Source organism: Callithrix jacchus, chromosome X, assembly GCF_049354715.1.
Source record: "Callithrix jacchus isolate 240 chromosome X, calJac240_pri, whole genome shotgun sequence".
NCBI lineage: Eukaryota > Metazoa > Chordata > Mammalia > Primates > Cebidae > Callithrix > Callithrix jacchus.
The window spans coordinates 49,262,662-49,281,266 of NC_133524.1; the positions used below are offsets into that span (position 1 = coordinate 49,262,662).

Below are 18,605 nucleotides of genomic sequence, written 5' to 3' on the forward strand. Positions count from 1 at the left end.
GGGCCCCTCTGGCAGGGTTTGTCCTGTAAAAGACCTTCAACAAACAAGCCCTGCACCCCCATGAGGCTGGCCAGAGCAGGCCCAGACTTGGGTAAAAGAACTGTGAGCAAGCTGCTTGACCTCTGGGCCTCAGTTTCTGCCGTCTGTAAAGTGAGGATAAAAATAATGCTTACCTCAGCTGGGCATGGTGGCTCACACCTGTAATCCCAACACTTTGGGAGGCCGAGGCAGGCAGATCACGAGGTCAGGAGATCAAGACCATCCTGGCCAACATGGTGAAACCCCGTCTCTACTAAAAAATACAAAAATTAGCTGGGCGTGGTGGTGCATGCCTGTAATCTCAGCTACTTGGGAGGCTGAGGCAGGAAAATTGCTTGAACCTGGGAGGTGGAGGTTGTAGTGACCCAACACTGCACTTCAGCCTGGAGAGAGAGGGAAACTCCGTCTCAAAAAAAAAAAAAAAAATGTAGGGGACAGGCACGGTGGCTCAAGCCTGTAATCCCAGCACTTTGGGAGGCCAAGGCGGGCAGATCACGAGGTCAAGAGATCAAGACCATCCTGGCCAACATGGTGAAACCCTGTTTCCACTAAAAATACAAAAATTAGCTGGGCATGGTACAATTGTGATCCCAGCTACTTGGGAGGCTGAGGCAGAAGAACACTTGAACCCGGGAGGCAGAGGTTGCAGTGAGCCGAGATCACGCCACTGCACTCCAGCCTGGAGTCGGAGTGAGACTCCGTCTAAAAAAAAAAATACATATATATATATGTAAATATATGATATGTACACACAATGGAATACTATTCGGCCCTAAAAAATAATAAAATCGGTGGCCTCCCCTGCCCTACTCGGACTCCCTCTGTGGGGTCAGCCTTGCTCAGGCCTCGGCGGCGGCCGCGGCTGCAGCTGCAATGGCAGCGGCGACCGAAGGCGGCTCCCTCGCCTCAGCCCGCAGCACCGCCCACCCTTGGCAGCCCCAACACCCCCCTAGGCCACCGCCGCAGCCCCTGGCTTGCTTGCCTAGGCGCCACCTGCTCCCGGCCCGCCCCCTATGGGCCCCGGCTAGAGGCGCTGCCGCTGCTGGCCGGCAGAGCCGCCATGCTGGCTTGGAGGAAGCCGGTGCTGCAGGTGCTCACCATCAACTCTGCCATCACCAAGGGCTCGTCCCCCGCCAGCGAGGTGCCTCCGAGGCAAACCTGGTGGACCTGCATAAGAGGCTGAAGAAGCTGCAACTTGATGAGCAGCAGAAGAGGCTGGAAGCCTTCCTCACCCAGAAAGCCAAGGTTGGCGAGCTCAAAGACGATTACTTCAAAAGGGTCTCAGAGCTGGGTGTGGACAACAGCAGGGTGGTCACCAAAGTCCAGCACAGACCCTCGGGACTCATCATGGCCAGGAAGCTGATCCACCTTGAAATCAAGCCAGCCATCTGGAACCAGATCATCTGAGAACTGCAGGTCCTGCTCCAGTGCAACTTACCATACATCATGGGCTTCTAACGGGGCTTTCTACAATGACAGGGATATCAGCATCTGCATGGAGCACATGGTTGGTGGCTCCCTGGACCAGGTGCTGAAAAAGGCCAAGAGGATTCCCGAGGAGATCCTGGGGAAAGTCAGCACTGTGGTCCTCTGGGGCTTGGGGTACCTCGGAGAGAAGCACCAGAATCATGCACAAGATGTGAAACCCTCCAACATCTTGGTGAACTCCAGAGGGGAGATCAAGCTGTGCGACTTAGGGGTGAGCGGGCAGCTCATTGACTCCATAGCCAGCTCCTTCCTGGGCACGTGCTCCTATGTGGCTCTAGAGTGGTTGCAGTGCATGCATTACTCCGTGCAGTAGGACATCTGGAGCATGGGCCTGCCCCTGGTGGATCTGCCCTTTGGAAGGTACCCCATCCCTCCCACCCGACACCAAGGCCAGCCTGTGGTCAACGGGGCAGGAGGAGAGCCTCATAGCATCTCGCCTCGGCCGAGACCCCCCAGGCGCCCCATCAGAGGTCATGGCATGGACAGCCAGCCTGCCATGGCCATCTTTGAACTGCTGGACTATATTGTGAACGAGCCACCTCCTAAGCTGCCCAACGTTGTGTTCACCCTGGACTTCCAGGAGTTTGTCAATAAATGCCCCACCAAGAACCCAGCGGAGTGGGCAGACCTGAAGATGCTCACAAACCATGCCTTCATCAAGTGGTCTGAGGTGGAAGAAGTGGATTTTGTCGGCTGGTGTGTAAAACCCTGCGGCTGAAGCAGCCCAGCACACCCACACACACACGCTCACCATTGCGTGACAGTGGCCAAGCTCCCCACGTCCCACTGGTGACCTGCCCACCATCCCTGTCCACGCCCCGCCCTTCCAGCTGAGGACAGGCTTGTGCCTCCACCCACCCTCCTGCTTCACTCCTGCGGAGAGCACAGTGGCCGGCAACTGCGTATGCAGGAACCGGGGTATTCTCTCCTGCCTGTCCAGCCAGGGTGCCCCTGGCTCCAGGGACAGGTGATGCTGCTGTGTGTAGTCTCAGAGACTGCTTCCTTAGACAACAAAACAGGGAGAGAAAAAGCAAGAAAAAAAAGGAATAAAATCATGTCTTTTGCAGCAACATGGATGGAACTAAAGGCCATTAATTTAAGCAAAACAACTCAGAAACAGACAAATACTGAATCTTTTCACTTGTAAGTGAGAGCTAAATAATGTGTACACATGGATATAGCATGTGGAATGATAAACAATAGAGACTTAGAAGGGTAGGGAGGTGAGAAGGAAGTAGATGATGAGAAATTACTTAATGATTACAATGTGCATTATTTAGGCTATGGATACAGTAAAATGCCTGACTTCACTAAACAATGTATCCGTGTTACAAAATTACATTTGTGGCCTGGCGTGGTGTCTCATGCCTTTAATCCCAGCACTCTGGGAGACCAATGTACATTATTCAGATGATGGATACAGTAAAACGCCTGACTTCACCACCGCACAATGTATCCATGTAACAAAATTACACTTGTGGCAGGGCGCTGTGCCTCATGCCTTTAATCCTAGCACTTTGGAAGACCCAATGTACATTATTCAGATGATGGATACAGTAAAATCCTTGATTTCACCACTGCACAATGTATCCGTGTAACAAAATTACACTTGTGGCCCAGCATGGTGGCTCACAGTTATAATCCCAGCACTTTAGGAGACCAAGGCGGTGGATCACTGGAGGCCAGGAGTTTGAGACCAGCCTGGCCAACATGGTGAAACCCCATCTCTACTAAAAATACAAAAATTAGCCGGGCATAGTGGTGCACGCCTGTAATCTCAGCTACTCGGGAGTCTGAGATACGAGAATCACTTGAACCGGGGAGGTGGAGGTTGCAGTGAGCTGAGATCACACCACTGCACTCCAGCTTGGGCGACAGCAAGACCCTGTTTCAAAAAAAAAAAATTATACTTGTACCCAATAAATTTATACAAAACAATTAAGTGCTTCTGAGACCTGGCTAAATGGTTTCTCAGCCTGCGTTCTGGTTCCACACGTAAGTTGGCTTGTGTAAACTCATTAAAGTGTTCACCCTGGTCTGTATACTCTTCTGTATGTGTGTTACACTCCATTATGAGGTTTACATTACAATAGGTCAAACCTGTGAAGCTTGTAATGAATGAAAACCTTATATTGGCCCCAGTGTTGGGCAAGGCAGTATATGCAGTAGTCATTAAATTAATGCTGAATGAACAGACAAATTGCTGGGAGTGGGACATGGTAGCAATAGGATGGCCTCTTAACTTTTGAGGTCTCCTGAAAAAGTGCTAGTCCAGAATGATTCACTTTTCAAATGAGTGGGAGACACCCACCCCAAGACCACTTACTCAAGGTTTTGCAGACCAGTTTAAGAAACTGCCGAAGGTCACATAATTTAGTAAATGGCAGAGCCTGGATATGAGTCCAGGTAGTAAGGCTCCAGAATCCAGGCTTTTGCCCACTACTTTATAGTGTTTGGGGGAACACTATAAAGAACAGATAAACTGGCCACAGACCCCTTTATCTTCCCCTCAGATCTAGACAGAGGTCCTGTCTTAAATCACTCTTGTGGGTTGGACAGGTCTCCTGAACACCTGGGAGTGGGAGAGCTCTGCTGCCCAAGGAGACCGCGGGGGGTGGGGGCCGGGGGTATGTGAGGATCAGCATCTGACTCTGCTGGAGAAGGGGATGCACGGTGTAACTTACACTCCTGTCTGTCCCACTCAGGGCAAGCTGGGGCTGATGGAACCTCAGACCAGCCATTCACTTCTCCAATGATCTCACAGCTGGACTGGCAGGCAGACAGAATATCTGTTTGGTTAACTGTACAATCATTTGGTTGACCATAGAACTCATGGAGTGACAGGGAGAGGGGACAATTTAAGGAAGTGATAGCACGGTTTCCTGAATATCTAACTGAATGACAGCCCGCCTAGGACTAGCTGGGGCTGGTGGCCTGACAGTGGAAAAGAGAGGCAGCCTCCTGAGGACCTTGCAGGCTGGCTGACTGATGACCCGTGGTGCTACTGCCTGCCTGGCCGGCCGGATGTTGTGAATGACTATTGTCAGGAATCACAGCTGGCCTGGGGCTATGTCTGGATGTTATACTGTCTGGCACTGTGTAAAGGAGGGCCACCTGGGGAAATTCCAGTCTGACTGATCAAAAGGCTCTGTGGCTGCTTGCTAGGCAACTGTATCTAGTGATCGACTGTCCACACTGCTCGAATCACAGCATGCTGGAGGACCTGGCTGGGTGCTCTGACTGACTGATCACCTGACAGACGGTACGGTCAGTCGGATGCTGCTCGAGAATGACTGACAATGTGATGAGGGGCGGATTGAACGAGTCACAGGCCAGCTGGCCAGCAGCAAAACTCGCGTAGCTGTCTGACTCGATGGCCGTACGTGGTTATGGACTGTCTTCCCTGATAGAACCTCAGCTTCAACGCATCAGAGGAGACTGATTGACCAATGGTCGGGATGCATCGCCTGAGAAATGACAGACTGGCTGACCCACTGCTGACAGGTGGTGTGGAGGCTTAATCGTACCTCTAGTTGCTGTGACTATTCGCTTTGAGAGCCTAGCTGGGTGTTGTGACTGATCGTGGTGTGAATGAGAAATAATCTGACAGAAAGACGTGACCAATTGTTAGTGACTGCGGGACAGGGCTGTATAAGATGATGACAATGACAGCTTGTCCCGACCTTAATCAGAGCCCGCCTGGGGGCATGGCTGGATGCTGCAGTCTATGAGAGGATTTCCCCAGGGAGAATTGCAGCTGGTCCCAGGGCTACGGTGGGTGGAGGACTAATTGATCTGCTGACAACGTGAGGACAGGACGGTCTTAGGGAATGACAAGGCTGGCTGGCTAACAGTGCTGCCTGCCTCCAGGGAATCGCAGATGGCCCGAGGGCACAAATGGAAGCAGGCGTTGACTGCCCGGCAGTGTAGATGGGGGCCAGAGGTCTAACTACGCACTTGTCTGGGGCGACTGCCTGAGCGGTTGGATGTGGTGCTAGTCCACCTGGGAGCCCTGGCCAGCTTGGAGTTAAAATGTAATGAGCTGACTGACGGTGATAACAAGGGGTATGACAACTGGGGAGCCACTGCGACTGGCTGACAACGTGATTGGCTACCAGTGTGACAGACAGACCGGTGCACGGGCAGGGCCTCGGGCAACTTCAGTTACTACCGCTGCCGCCGCCGCCCAGACGCACTCTGGGAAAGCGCGGCGAGCACCCGCCTCCGGGACCGAGCCGGGCGGCGGGGAGGGGTTCGGTCACGGCTCTCCAGTTGGTCCGCGCGGGTGCGGCGAGCCGCGAGCCGCGGCCAATAGGCTGCGCGTTCCAGGCCACGCCCGCGCGAGCTATCTTCTCGCGAGGCCAGCTAGGCCTGAATGTCGTTAGCCGTGGGGAAAGATGGCGGAAAATTTAAAAGGTGAAGCAGTGGAGGCAGAGGCACGGCCCCGCTGGCCGGGCCGGGTGGGCTGGAGGGGTGGCGTCGCCGGCTCGGGGCCCCGGCATCCGAGGCCCCGGCGCCGGAAGCTCAGCGCGGAAAGGATGGGGCTCGGGGAGCGCGGGCCTGGTGCGCGGGGCTGGGCGGGGCTCAGGGGAGGGGGCGCGCGCCTCTGAACGCGGCGGGTCCTGGGCTAAGTGGGGACGCGGGAGGGGGGCGCGCGCCGGTCCATTGCGGCGCGCGCACGCGCGGGGGCTTGTCTGGGAGGCGCGCCCGCGCGCGGGAAAATCGGCCCCCGGTGACCGTTACCCATTCGGTGTCCACGCGAGACGCCGGAAGGGGAGGGAAGAGAAGGGGGACAGACCCCCCCCCTTCAGAGTGCGGGGACGGAGAACTCTTCAGGGGGAGTGCATCTCCTCTCAGCGTGATGGGGGAAGGGTTTGGAATAGAGGATCCCCCAGAAGAGGGAAATGGGGCCTTCCCAATAGGAAAGCTAGACTCCCCCATGTGTAGGGAAAGAGGGGTGACTCCGTATGTTGGGGGGCTCCTCTGTGTGACGAAAGCCGCAGGGAGGATGGGTTTCACAAGTCGTGGAACCTCTGAGGGGTAGGAGAGTCCACCTGTGGCCATTTCGGAGCCAGCAGCTGGAGGTGTTAGTTGGGATCACTTCAGTGGGGTTTCAAATGCAAGTGAAGGAAGGGGTTTGAGAGGAGAGGCTGTAGGGAGAGGAAAGCGTGGGCACATGCGGGCTCAGTCTCCACTTGGTCTTGTCTAAGTGGGGGGGGGGTAGGGCTTGCACGCGAAATAATTTTGAAAAACTCTTGTACGTTTTTAGGTTGACATCTAGAGTTTAAGTGTGATTTTCGCAATGGGAGGCAGAAAATATTAAACATTTTCAAAAGATGAAATAGGATGAAGACTGACTGCCCTTGGAATATTTTGAGACATGATTTGATAAAATGGCTTCTAAAGCACATTGATTAAGAATGTGCCATGAATCAGAAAGAAATCTGGTTTTTAAAATCCGTGTGTCTTACAAAATTTTGGCAGTCCCAGAAATATACCAGGTATATTTAAAAGAATCAATGTCACTAACCTGTACTGCTTTGCATATAAATTCAGACCATAGCCCTTTGGACGAGCTTTACTTTTTACAGGAAGTCGGATGAAACAGAAAGTCAAAATGCATCAGGAAAAAATATACCTTGTGGATTTAAGGCACCCAGATTGATCATTTAAGGAGCCTTCCTGTAATGTACTATCGTTCCACAATTTCTTGCTTGTAATTACAAAAATCTAAAAAGCCCTGAAAACTGAAATCCTTTTCTTAAATTTGGCACCATTTATGGCAAGAGTAGATTATAAAGTGGAACTATTCTGTGAGGCTGTTTTACATCTTTTTTTTCTCCTATTTAATGTGGGAAATTCATAGTTTTGCTGCAGGATAATTAATGCATTTGATTATAGCTTGATGTCCCCTGGCCACGCTGGGGGTGTTAGGTGATGTATGGGATATCCTAGAAATAGTCTCGTAAAATTCAAAAAACTTTGAATGCCAAAACACATAGATAAGGGATAAAGGACTAGTCTTTCCAGTTACGCCTTTGTTTGGTGCCCTGGAGGTTTTAATCTTGTCCCCCTCCTCGGGGCATTGCATCCTACTGAGATGGGGGGTTGTTCTCTTTCTTTTGCAAAGTGGAGAGAAGGGTGATCAGGGTCCTGAACCCAAGGCAGGTTTGCAGCCAGTTTTAGGAATAACAGAGGGAGTTTGAACCTCTGGGAACAGATTCCTTTAGGACAATTCATGTTGCAAACCCCACTTAGAGGTCTGCTGTTCCAGGGGCAGCCTTGGGCAGTGAGCATTAGGGTTCAAAGCGTATTTCTGTTGTAGAACAGAATCAGCATTGGGGAAGGCCTGTGGATTAAACTTCCCTGACTCTTAGGCAGTCTTTGGGATGTCCCAGGGAGGATTTGGGGTCCCCTTTGACTCCTGACCTGGTCAGGTTGCCCAGTAATAGTTGTTTTTGCGCCCCTTGATCCAGGCTGTCGTGTGTGTTGCAAGTCTTCTTGGAATCAGCTGCAGGACCTGTGCCGTCTGGCCAAGCTCTCCTGCCCTGCCCTTGGTGTCTCTAAGAGGAACCTCTATGACTTTGAAGTCGAGTACCTGTGCGATTACAAGAAGATCCGAGTGAGTCTGGGATGATCATGGTCTGGGAGGGGGCAGGTCACAGGGAAGTTAGTGTCCTTCGCTCATGTCCTCAACTATCCACATCTGTTTCCAAAGGGAATTTTCTCCTCTGACCCTGAAAAAATAGGATGAATAGACCCTTTTATCCCTATGATACAGACAAGATACTAAGCAGCTTTCTGATGGGGGCAGGAGCAGGATGAATTCCCAAGTAAATCTCTTCCCATCTCCCTAGGAATACAAAGTAATTGCAAAGATTGAGATGCTGAGCCTTGGAGTGGAAATGTCCATAGCTAGCAGCTATTTAGCACTTTCAGTGTGCCAGGCACTTCCTCTCAGAACTCATTTAATCCCCCTAACAACTCTGAAATGGGGACAGCTATTGCCAGAAGAGGGAGTGGCAGGATGGTTAGGAGAACAAACTGGAGTCAGCATGCTTGGGTTCTAGTGCTGGTTGTGTTAACCCAGGCTGCCTACCCAAACCCTCAGTACTTCATTTTCCTTATTGTAAAAGGGGGATGACTAGTAGCATCTACCTCATGTTGATTTGTGAAGATTCAGTTAGTAATTCAGTTAATAATACATGTAAGCTGTCTAGAACAGGCAAGGACTTGTCAGGGTCCAGGTGAGCCACAATGGTGGCAGTGATGGCTTATCACTGGAGGTATTTTGAAGGTGGGGCTAACAGGATGTGCAGAGGGTTGATGTGGGGAGTGTGAGCAAAAGAGGAGACAAGGATGACTCCAGGCGTTTGGGTCCGAACAGCTAGGAGGAAGCTGAGGATGGGGAAGACCAAGGAGGGGAGTGGGTTTGGGAGATTAATTAAAAGTTGGAACAGTTTGGACAGACAATAGGGGGAGAGCAGGATTTGAACCTAGTAATCCTCACCCTAGAGCCCATATTTTTTAACCACCGCATGAAGTCATTCCAGAAAAGGGGTGGGGTAAGGTAGGTGTTACCCATCAGCTTTGGGATGGAAACCTCATGAAGGTTGGCCCAAGGATCTCACCACTTATGGCACCCCATCCTCCTACCCACCCCCAACAGGAACAGGAATATTACCTGGTGAAATGGCGTGGATATCCAGACTCAGAGAGCACCTGGGAGCCACGGCAGAATCTAAAGTGTGTGCGCATCCTCAAGCAGTTCCACAAGGACTTAGAGAGGGAGCTGCTTCGGCGGCACCACCGGTCAAAGACCCCCCGGCACCTGGACCCAAGCTTGGCCAACTACCTAGTGCAGAAGGCCAAGCAGAGGAGGGCGCTCCGTCGCTGGGAGCAGGAGCTCAATGCCAAGCGCAGCCATCTGGGACGTATCACCGTAGAGAATGAGGTGGACCTGGACGGCCCTCCGCGGGCCTTTGTGTACATCAATGAGTACCGTGTTGGTGAGGGCATCACCCTCAACCAGGTGGCTGTGGGCTGCGAGTGCCAGGACTGTCTGTGGGCACCCACCGGAGGCTGCTGCCCGGGGGCGTCACTGCACAAGTTTGCCTACAATGACCAGGGCCAGGTGCGGCTTCGAGCCGGGCTGCCCATCTACGAGTGCAACTCCCGCTGCCGCTGTGGCTATGACTGCCCAAATCGTGTGGTTCAGAAGGGCATTCGATATGACCTCTGCATCTTCCGCACAGATGACGGGCGCGGCTGGGGCGTCCGCACTCTGGAGAAGATTCGCAAGAACAGCTTCGTCATGGAGTACGTGGGAGAGGTAGGGAGACGGGACCGGGTGTGTGTGCAGTTCTTCACAGCGTGTGCACCCAGTTTTCCTCACTGTGTACCTGAAACTCCCTGCTTTTCCCTATGGGAAAGCCTGGGAGACTGATCTGAGTGTCACAGGGAATCGGGCAGGGGCTAGTATTCTAACCTGGTAGACGCTAGCATGGCCATGCTGGTGGTTACAGGAACACTGAAATACTTCTGCACTGGGTTAGCTTTATCAGGGTACTCAGCAAAGAAGAAAAGTGGGAGCTGAGATCCAGGCAGCCTTAGCATTCCTTGTAACAGGACATGTGGTCTGGCATAGGGCTGCATCACCTGGAAAGGCACTTCCTCTTCTCATTTCATAAGGGCCCATCTTATCACCAAGCAGTGTCTGCCTGAGGAGCATTGTTTTACTAGTCTGCACAGAAGGAACACAGTCTAGAGTAGGATGAGACAGGCCTTGGACAGAGGTTGCTTAACTCCTTTAGACTTTCAGGACACTGGGGAAAGGCTGAGTGTATTAGGTAAGCCAGCCATTGTAAAAACAACCTCCTCATCTTAGTGGCTTTGCACATTCCAAGTTTGCTTTTCTCATGGAGCAGTCCATTATGGGTATTTGGGTGGGTATCCTTTCACATGGCAACTGGGACATCTAGGCTTTTTCCCTTCTGTGCCTTGAAGCCTCGGAGTCACCACTAGATCCTCAGCATTGCCTGGCAGGCAGGCCAAGTGGGAGATAGAAGGGGCCCATCCTAGTAGGCCAGGCCTAGATGCAGTGTTCATCACTTCTGCCCGTGCTCCACTGGCTGGAACTGAGTCACTGGCCTTACCTCCATGCAAGGGAGGCAGTGGGATGTGTTTTAGCCACGTGTCCAGCTGCACAAGGCTAAAGCACAGCCATAACTAGCAAGTAGATAGCTAGCAAGTATCTACAACAGAAAAATGTCACACTCTTAAGATGGGACGCAGTTGGCATTTGGGATGAGATGATTCTTTGTTATGTAGAACTGTCTCATGCATTGGTAGGCATTTAGCATCCCTGGACCTTGACCATTTAAATCCATGAGTGTGCCCTGTCATAGTGACAACCCCAGATACCTCTATATATTTCCATAGGTCCCTTAGGGGTGTGATATGGTTGGAAAGTGACAGAAACTGGCCTGAGGGACACTCACCTGAGGATGTCCACACTGTAGCACTGATACTGATAAGAAGAAGAGGCTTCTACTGTGAGAAACTGTAAAGTAGAGAGGGTCACATCCCAGAGAGACAGAGACAATCTTGGGCAGAGCAATCTACACCACAGAGGATCCTGATAGTCTGGGTGATGAGACAGCCACAGCCTGTTCAGACAACCCTCCTGGCCTGCTAGCGGAAATGTCCACACACCACAGGACCTGGCCATCTGGAAGGAGGAGGGCGGAGGTGTCCACACCATGAGGGCTCCTGACAGTGGGATGGGGAGGGAGTCCTGATAATATGCAGGAAGTCCACGTTCGACAGTGATCCCAATGACCTGGAGGAAGAGCTTGTGCTCTCCACACTCTAGAGGACCTGGTCCTTAGGAAGTGTCCACACCTACGCCGTCATGACTGTCAGGAAAAAGAAGTGTCCTCACCCTACAGGGATCCACACAGCCTGGAGATCTAGTCTACACCCTAAGGCACCCTGACAGTGTCAGGGGAAGTGTCCATGCCCCCAGTGTCCTGACACTGTGGAGGAAGTGTCCAGAGTTTGAAGGAACCCAAACTGTCTGGAGGAGGACATGTCCAGACCCCACAGGACCCCGACAGTCCACCGTCCTAGAGGCTGCACAGAGAAGGAAATATCTCAGCCTCACTGTACTGGTGTCTGGAGGAAACATGTCTACCACACAGGGTCCTGATAGTCAAGGAGGAAGAGTCTACACCCCACGGGCAGCCTCAGAGCCTCCTGGGCCTGAGACTTTTCTGGATGCTCTTCCTTAGTATCTTTCATCTTCTACCCTGGAAACATCAGGATTTCCAGGGATTCTGTCACCCCTGTCCTCACCCTTCCTGCTCTCCACACATTCTCGATACACTATTTCCTGGCCGCCCTCCAGCACCCTCAGACCCGTGGGTTCTCCTAATGGTGCCACAGGCCTCTGGAAAGAGCCAAACTCATCTTTCCACATCCCCCTCTGAAGAGACAGCATAGCAGATGGTTAGGAGGATGTACTCTGGATCCTGACTGCCCGAGGCTAAATTCCAGCTCCACTACTCATCAGCAGTCACTTAACCTCTGTGCCTCCATTTATTAATCTGCAAAATGGGAACAGTAATAGCACTCACCTCATATACTTGTTACAAAAATTAAATGAGTTACTATGTATCAAGCACTTGAACAGTATTCAGTACACAGTAAGTTTGATATAAACCTTAGTCAGCATAGTCCAAACTTCAGCAAATCCAAAATGTCTGGAAGACCAAGTTTTTTGTAACCTATCTGGTTACAAGACCCAGACTGACAGGATAGGGTCCTATTTGTAGTCCTTATTTATCCTACTTGGGGTGAATGGTCATACATTTTGTTGCAGCAGTTCTACTTTACTTGATTCTGTACTGCTGTCCCAGATGCTGGCCAGGGTGTTTTGGAATTGAGGGCCTATCCCCTGTGCCTGCACACCATGCTCTCTATTATCCTTCTTCAGCTGGTACACAGACTGACAGTCTGTACCAAGAGCTCCCTCCACAGGAGCTGCCCTTCCCTCCTTTGCAGCCTCCCATATCGGATCAGAACTTTCACATTTCTGCACAACAGTCTCATCCTCACCCAAGAGACAATGCCAGCCTCTCCTATCCTATGCATTCTAAAACATGCATCTTCTTCCTACTTTAACATCTCTGAAATGAAGATATCTTAATTTAATTAAATCATGGTGTATCATTTATGATTAACAGCAGTTTTTCCTTTCTTGGTAAGGGCACATAAAATAAGGGTGTTCCTTACATTTATGAGTGGTCCTCATAACCACCCCTAACATTGCTCACTGTCCTATCAGAAACAGGAACACCTTTCATGTCCATGAAATCATGTGGATCTTTACAACGGCCCCTGTCATGTTGGGATTTTGTCACTGTCATTCATTCCCATTCTGCAGATGCAAAACTGAGGCCCAGAGAGGTGGAGTAACTTGCTTACAATCACAGAAGTAACACAATGGATAAAAAAATAAAGGCTCAGCTGGGCGCGGTGGCTCACGCCTGTAATTCTAGCACTTTGGAAGGCCGAGGCGGGTGGATCACCTGAGGTCAGGAGTTCAAGACCAGCCTGGTCATCATGGTGAAACCCCATCTTTAAAAAATATAAAAAAATAAAGGCCCAAATAATGTCTAAAACTGGTACCCTGCCAGGTCGTAGCTTTTTTTTTTTTTGGCTGAGGAAACAGGCATAGAGAGAACATTCAGGATCTCAGGATCCCATATCCAGGAGGGGGCAGAGCAGCAGCTGACTCCAAGTCTTCTAGTTCCCATTCACATCAGCACCCACTCGGACCTGCCAGCTTATAGCCTATCTGTCTTTTCCAATTATTCTGGAGAGCTGCTAGGGAGCAGAGACTGGCCGATCAGTTACCAAGCTTTCAGGGTTGACCAATCATTAGAGAATGAGATTGAAAAGAAGACTAGAAGGAACCAGAAAGCTTGTGTGCCCTGGAGGGCCTGCAGTGTGACTCACTCCTGGTGAGACTGGGAGAGCAGGTAGTGAGTGGCAGAACAGGCATGAAGATGGAGACCAGGGAGGATGTGGGTACTCCCCCTGGCTTGAGGGGGGCTACAGTGAAAAAGATGGCTCATACCCCACCCACTAGGCCCATGAGCCTGGGAGAGGCTGACCTTTGATCCCAGGGCTTAATCAGATAAGTGGCCAGCTTTTGAGGTAGGGAAGGAACAGTAAGCTTGGCAGGTTGCCCAGAGAAGTCCCATCTGTTTGAACTGATGCCACAAAGAAGACTGTGTTCTTCAGGAGGTGAAGGGAGACTGAGCTTAACATATTCCACCCTCATGTTGTGACCCTTAGGGGAGAGTCCCCACTCTTCCACCAGGTGGTAAAGCCCTTTTATGATCTACAACTTGCTTTAGAGACGCTTCACCTCTCCATTCCCTCTTAAACCCTAAGCACTAGGTTTCCTGATCACAATCTTACACTGTGGTTGTCTGAGTCTGTCTGTGACCAGACTTTGACCAATCCTGGTTCCTGTGACTCTACCCAGCTGTGCCCCCTGAGAATGGGGACCGGGCCTGGTCCCTGTATTTCCCTAATCAGACTGTGAGCCCTGTGTGCTGGGACTGGGCACAAGGAAGTCCTCAATAAAAACCCACCAAATGGATGAGTAAACAAACAAAAACAGGGTGCAGGGGAGCCAGGTTCCTCAAGGAACAGAGCAGGAGCACAGGGCAGTGGGCAGTGTGGCCCAAGGGGGGTAAACCTTGGTTTTCTCAAGGCATTGTTAGTTAGCCTTTGGCATGGAGCACAGGCTTGAGGGGACAGTGAGGGAGTACACCAGTGTGGCCATCCTAGCTAAGGAGATGTATTCCCAAGTCAGAAGGGCATGGTCACCAGCCCACATGAGGGTAAGCAAGAATGGAGGCCTGACGGGGTCTCTGGAGAAGGGAGGGGAAGGAAGAAGAGGAGTGGCGGGGGAGTGCTGGGGCTGCCTGGAGGGCCACCATTTGGACAGAAGACAAGTTGCTAAGCCAGGAAGCAGAATCAAAGTAAATAGCAGTCCCCATGTGTCTCCTATGTACTGTGCACTGTCCTTGGCTGAGGTACAGTGGGACCCCTGCCCAGGGAACGACCTGCTCAGCTATACTTGGGGATTGCGAGGAGGCTGCCATTGCTGGTCTTGAGAAAGAGGGACCGTGGGGCTGGAGAAAAGAGATTTGTTGGGGTGGGGTGGAGAGTCCGGTGACAGTATTTGGGAGGCAAGGACAAGCTAGGGCTAGGACAGTGGCGAAGCTTCCCGTTTCCTAGGACAGACAGGGACATAGCTGGGAAGGAGGCACTTGCTGCTGTCTGAAGCACGAGTTGGCACTGTCGGGCCCCGGGCTGAGGGAGGGCTTCTCTCACTGTGCTCTCCCTTCATCTTTCCTCCCTCTTTGCTGCTGTCTCTGAAGTATGTGGCCTCATCCTCTTTCTGGCTCTCTGGACCTGGACCTCCCTGCAGGGTCCTGTACGAGCTCAGGCTCCCTTGCTTGGATCACTCAGTGTCTCTCCGTGGTATCCTGGGTTGCTTTCTTGCCCTTGCTTTGGTCTCTCTTGACCACCTTCCTGCTCCATCTCAGGGTGCTGGAGGTTCCAGGGGTTCTAGGGCACCCTTTTGCTGGGTGGCAGCGGGAGTTGCTTGCTTGGCCCCAGTTGGGCCCTGCAGCCAGGCCAGCCTGCGCTCACTGCCAGGGATTCCTCCTGCCAGCCAGAGGCCTGAGGCTGGCTGGGCGGTGGCCAGCTGAGGCCCAGCCCCTCAAGAAGGGCCAACAGACCCTCTGCGTCACTGCCCGTATGTGTCCACAGGCAGGGGCACCTCCTGCTCCCTATCCTTCAGGGGTCAGGAGCAGTGCCAGCTTTCCTGAGCCGTCACAGCCAATCTCCCCTCACCCTCCCCTAATCCTTTTCCCTAGATTATTACCTCAGAGGAGGCAGAGCGACGGGGCCAGATCTACGACCGCCAGGGCGCCACCTACCTCTTTGACCTGGACTACGTGGAGGACGTGTACACCGTGGATGCCGCCTACTATGGCAACATCTCCCACTTTGTGAACCACAGTGTGGGTACCCCTGGCAGGCGGGCAGGGGGTTGAGGGGCAGGCTGGGGCCCCTCCTCACTCCCAACTGTTCTTTCTCGCCCAGTGTGACCCCAACTTGCAGGTGTACAACGTCTTCATAGACAACCTTGATGAGCGGCTGCCCCGCATCGCTTTCTTTGCCACAAAAACCATCCGGGCAGGCGAGGAGCTCACCTTTGATTACAACATGCAAGGTGGGGGTGGCAAGGGACCTGGGGCAGGGGCGCACAGTGACTTGGGACACAAAGATCCCTCCCGAAGGCACACCAGTCACTCAGAGAACCAAGGAAAATTCTGTAGTAGGAGCTTTAAGATGCTCTTCCTGACTCCCAGTCTCCCATTCAGACTACTAGACCTCTACCTACCCCTCGGGTCCCCTCATTCCCAGACCCTGAACCCTAACCCTGAGGCATCCATACCAACTTCTCCCAAGGTTCCTGGAGAGTTAAGACACTCCTGACTCCAGTCTTGACTGAGTTTGCCTCATCCCCCAGCCCCTCCCCACTCCTAGCTCCCTTTGGCCTTCTTCATCCCAAGCCTCTGGACACCTTTGTGGCCTCCAGCCAGTCCCGTCCTTGATAGGTTAGCCACCTCTGAGACTCTCAAGGGCAGGTCATTGGAAGGGGAGTTCAGATGTACCTCTGGATGACCAGGTGGCCCTCTATTCCTGCCCCTGCCCCCCACCTAAAATGACCCTTCTGGTTCCCTGATGGCCCCCTCCTTCCCCCAGCATTCCTCAACCCCAGCCTGAACAACCTCCAGTGCTGAGCCCTGGCCCCAGCCCCAAACCACCAACCCCAAGATCTCCTCCCAACTCAAATCCCAGAGTTGCTTCCAGCCCCTAAGATCCTTAGTCTCATGGTAAAAAGGGTAGTGGGACCCTTCATCCAGGCCTTCTAACAAGTTCCCTGCCTCCCTCCCTGCCTTCCTCCCTCCTTCCCTCTCCCCCTCCCTCCCTCCCTCCTTCCCTCCTCTCCTCCCCTCCTCCCCTCCTCCCTGGCTGTGACTCCACAGTGGACCCCGTGGACATGGAAAGCACCCGCATGGACTCCAACTTTGGCCTGGCTGGGCTCCCTGGCTCCCCTAAGAAGCGGGTCCGTATTGAATGCAAGTGTGGGACTGAGTCCTGCCGCAAATACCTCTTCTAGCCCTCAGAAGTCTGAGGCCAGACTGACCGAGAGGGCCTGAAGCTACCCGCACCTCCCTCACCGCTACCCTCCTGTTGAGAATGACTGCCAGGGCCTCGCCTGCCTCCACCTGCCCCCACCTGCTCCCATTTGCTCTACGTTCAGGGCTGCAGCCGTGGTGAGGACTGACTCCAGGAGTTCCCTTTCCCTGTCCCAGCCCCATCTGTAGGTTGCACTTACAAACCCCCACCCACCTTCAGAAATAATTTCTCAACATCAAGACTGTCGTTGGGATTAATGGCCTATTAAGGAGGTCCAAGGGGTGAGTCTCAGCCCAGCCCTAGAATATGTTTTGCACCTGCTTCTGCCTGGAGCTTGAGGGGTCTGCTGCAGGCCTCCTCCCTACTCCCCCAAAGGTATGGGGAAGCAACCCCAGGGCAGGCAGACATCAGAGCCCAGAGTGCCCAGCCCAACACGAAGCTGGTTCCCCGACCACAGACACTTTGTACTAGTGAAAGAAAGGGGGTCCCTGGGCTACGGGCTGAGGCTGATTTCTGCTCGTGCTTACAGTGCTGGCTAGTATTGGCCCTAAGAGCTGTAGGGGCTCTTCTTCAGGGTTGCATATCTAAGAAGTGGGTACCCACATGCCACTGGAAGGGAAGTGGGTATCCATGGCCCATTGAGCAGTGAGAGGAAGACAGTGCAGAGCTGGCCAGCCCTGGAGGTGGGCTGGGACCAAGCTCTGCCTTTACGGAGTACAGAGAAGGTACCTGGGGCTCTCTCTTGGGAGCTCTGCAAGTACTGGGGGCCATAACCTGGGGTGTCATGACCGCTGACACTCAGAGCTGGAACCAAGATCTAGATAGTCCGTAGATAGCACTTAGGACAAGAATGTGCATTGATGAGGTGCCAGGCATGGGGTAGAGCACCTGGTCCACGTGGATTGTCTCAGGGAAGCCTTGAAAACCACAGAGGTGGATCCCAGGAAAGGGCCCATGTGGCAGAAGGCAAAGTACAGGCCAAGAATTGGGGGTGGGGGAGATGGCTTCCCCACTATGGGATGGTGAGGCGAGAGGGAAGCCCTTGCTGCCTGCCAACCCCAGACCCCAGCCCTTTGTGCTCACCCTGGGTCCACTAGTCTCAAAAGTCACCTGCCTACAAATGTAGAAAAGGTAAAGGTTCTGATGGCTGCCTCGCTCCTTGCTCCCCCACCCGCTGTGAGGTCTTCTCTAGGAAGCCCTTCCTGACTACCTGTGCCCAGAGTGCCCCTACGTGAGACTGTATACCCTGCTATCAGATGCCAGATCTATGTGTCTTATCTGTGTGTCCATCCCGCTGGCCCCCCAGACTAGCCTCCAGGCATGGACTGAATCTGGTTCTCCTCTTGTACACCCCTCAACCCTACGCAGCCTGGAGTGGGCATCAATAAAATGAACCGTCGACTGAATAAACCAAGGTGTGAGGTGCTTGTGTGGGTGGGTGTTGAGGGGATAGACTGGAAGCTGGGTTTGCCCAGTAACATGTTCCTCAAATCTCAGCCATTTGACTCTAATCCTCACAATTTCAGCCCCCACAGCATATCACACCATCATCTATATAACATCTTGACCTAAAATAAGTTTGCTTTATACTTAAACTTTAAAATGCATTTAAGACTGGGTGTTGTGGCTCAAATCTATAATACCAGAACTTTGGGAGGCTGAGGCTGGCAGATTGCTTGAGCTCGTAAGTTCGAGACCAGCCTGAGCAATGTGGTGAAACCCTGTCTCTGCTAAAAATAAAAAAATTGGCTGGGCGTGGTGGCACATGAGGCTGAGGTGGGAAG

General features: G+C 52.6%; 1 protein-coding gene and 1 pseudogene across 3 annotated transcripts; both read left to right on the plus strand.

Moving 5' to 3' along the window:
* Window positions 1–1,066: 1,066 nt before the first annotated feature.
* LOC100413308 (dual specificity mitogen-activated protein kinase kinase 2 pseudogene) lies at window positions 1,067–2,361 on the plus strand (annotated as a pseudogene).
* Window positions 2,362–4,797: 2,436 nt separating this feature from the next.
* SUV39H1 (SUV39H1 histone lysine methyltransferase) lies at window positions 4,798–18,231 on the plus strand. 3 transcript variants are annotated; one of them, XM_035288188.3, is made up of 6 exons: window positions 4,798–5,031; window positions 8,004–8,149; window positions 9,197–9,859; window positions 15,489–15,635; window positions 15,718–15,847; window positions 16,668–18,231. In XM_035288188.3, the coding sequence occupies exons 1-6, from the start codon at window positions 4,977–4,979 to the stop codon at window positions 16,799–16,801; spliced, it is 1,275 nt and encodes a 424-aa protein (XP_035144079.1). In that variant the 5' UTR covers window positions 4,798–4,976; the 3' UTR covers window positions 16,802–18,231. The 3 variants fall into 3 exon arrangements, with proteins under 3 accessions (XP_035144079.1, XP_078219302.1, XP_035144080.1); XM_078363176.1 differs by lacking the exon at window positions 4,798–5,031 and adding an exon at window positions 5,901–6,090; XM_035288189.3 differs by lacking the exon at window positions 4,798–5,031 and adding an exon at window positions 5,901–5,943.
* Window positions 18,232–18,605: the final 374 nt, after the last annotated feature.

Excerpts from the sequence above, each read along its gene's own strand:
- SUV39H1 (XM_078363176.1), top strand. The coding sequence starts at position 5,925 with ATGGCGGAAAATTTAAAAGGTGAAGCAGTGGAGGCAGAGGCACGGCCC. Across the intron at positions 6,091-8,003 it reads GCTCGGGGAGCGCGGGCCTG|GCTGTCGTGTGTGTTGCAAG; the intron begins GTGCGCGGGGCT and ends CCCTTGATCCAG. Across the intron at positions 8,150-9,196 it reads GCGATTACAAGAAGATCCGA|GAACAGGAATATTACCTGGT; the intron begins GTGAGTCTGGGA and ends CACCCCCAACAG.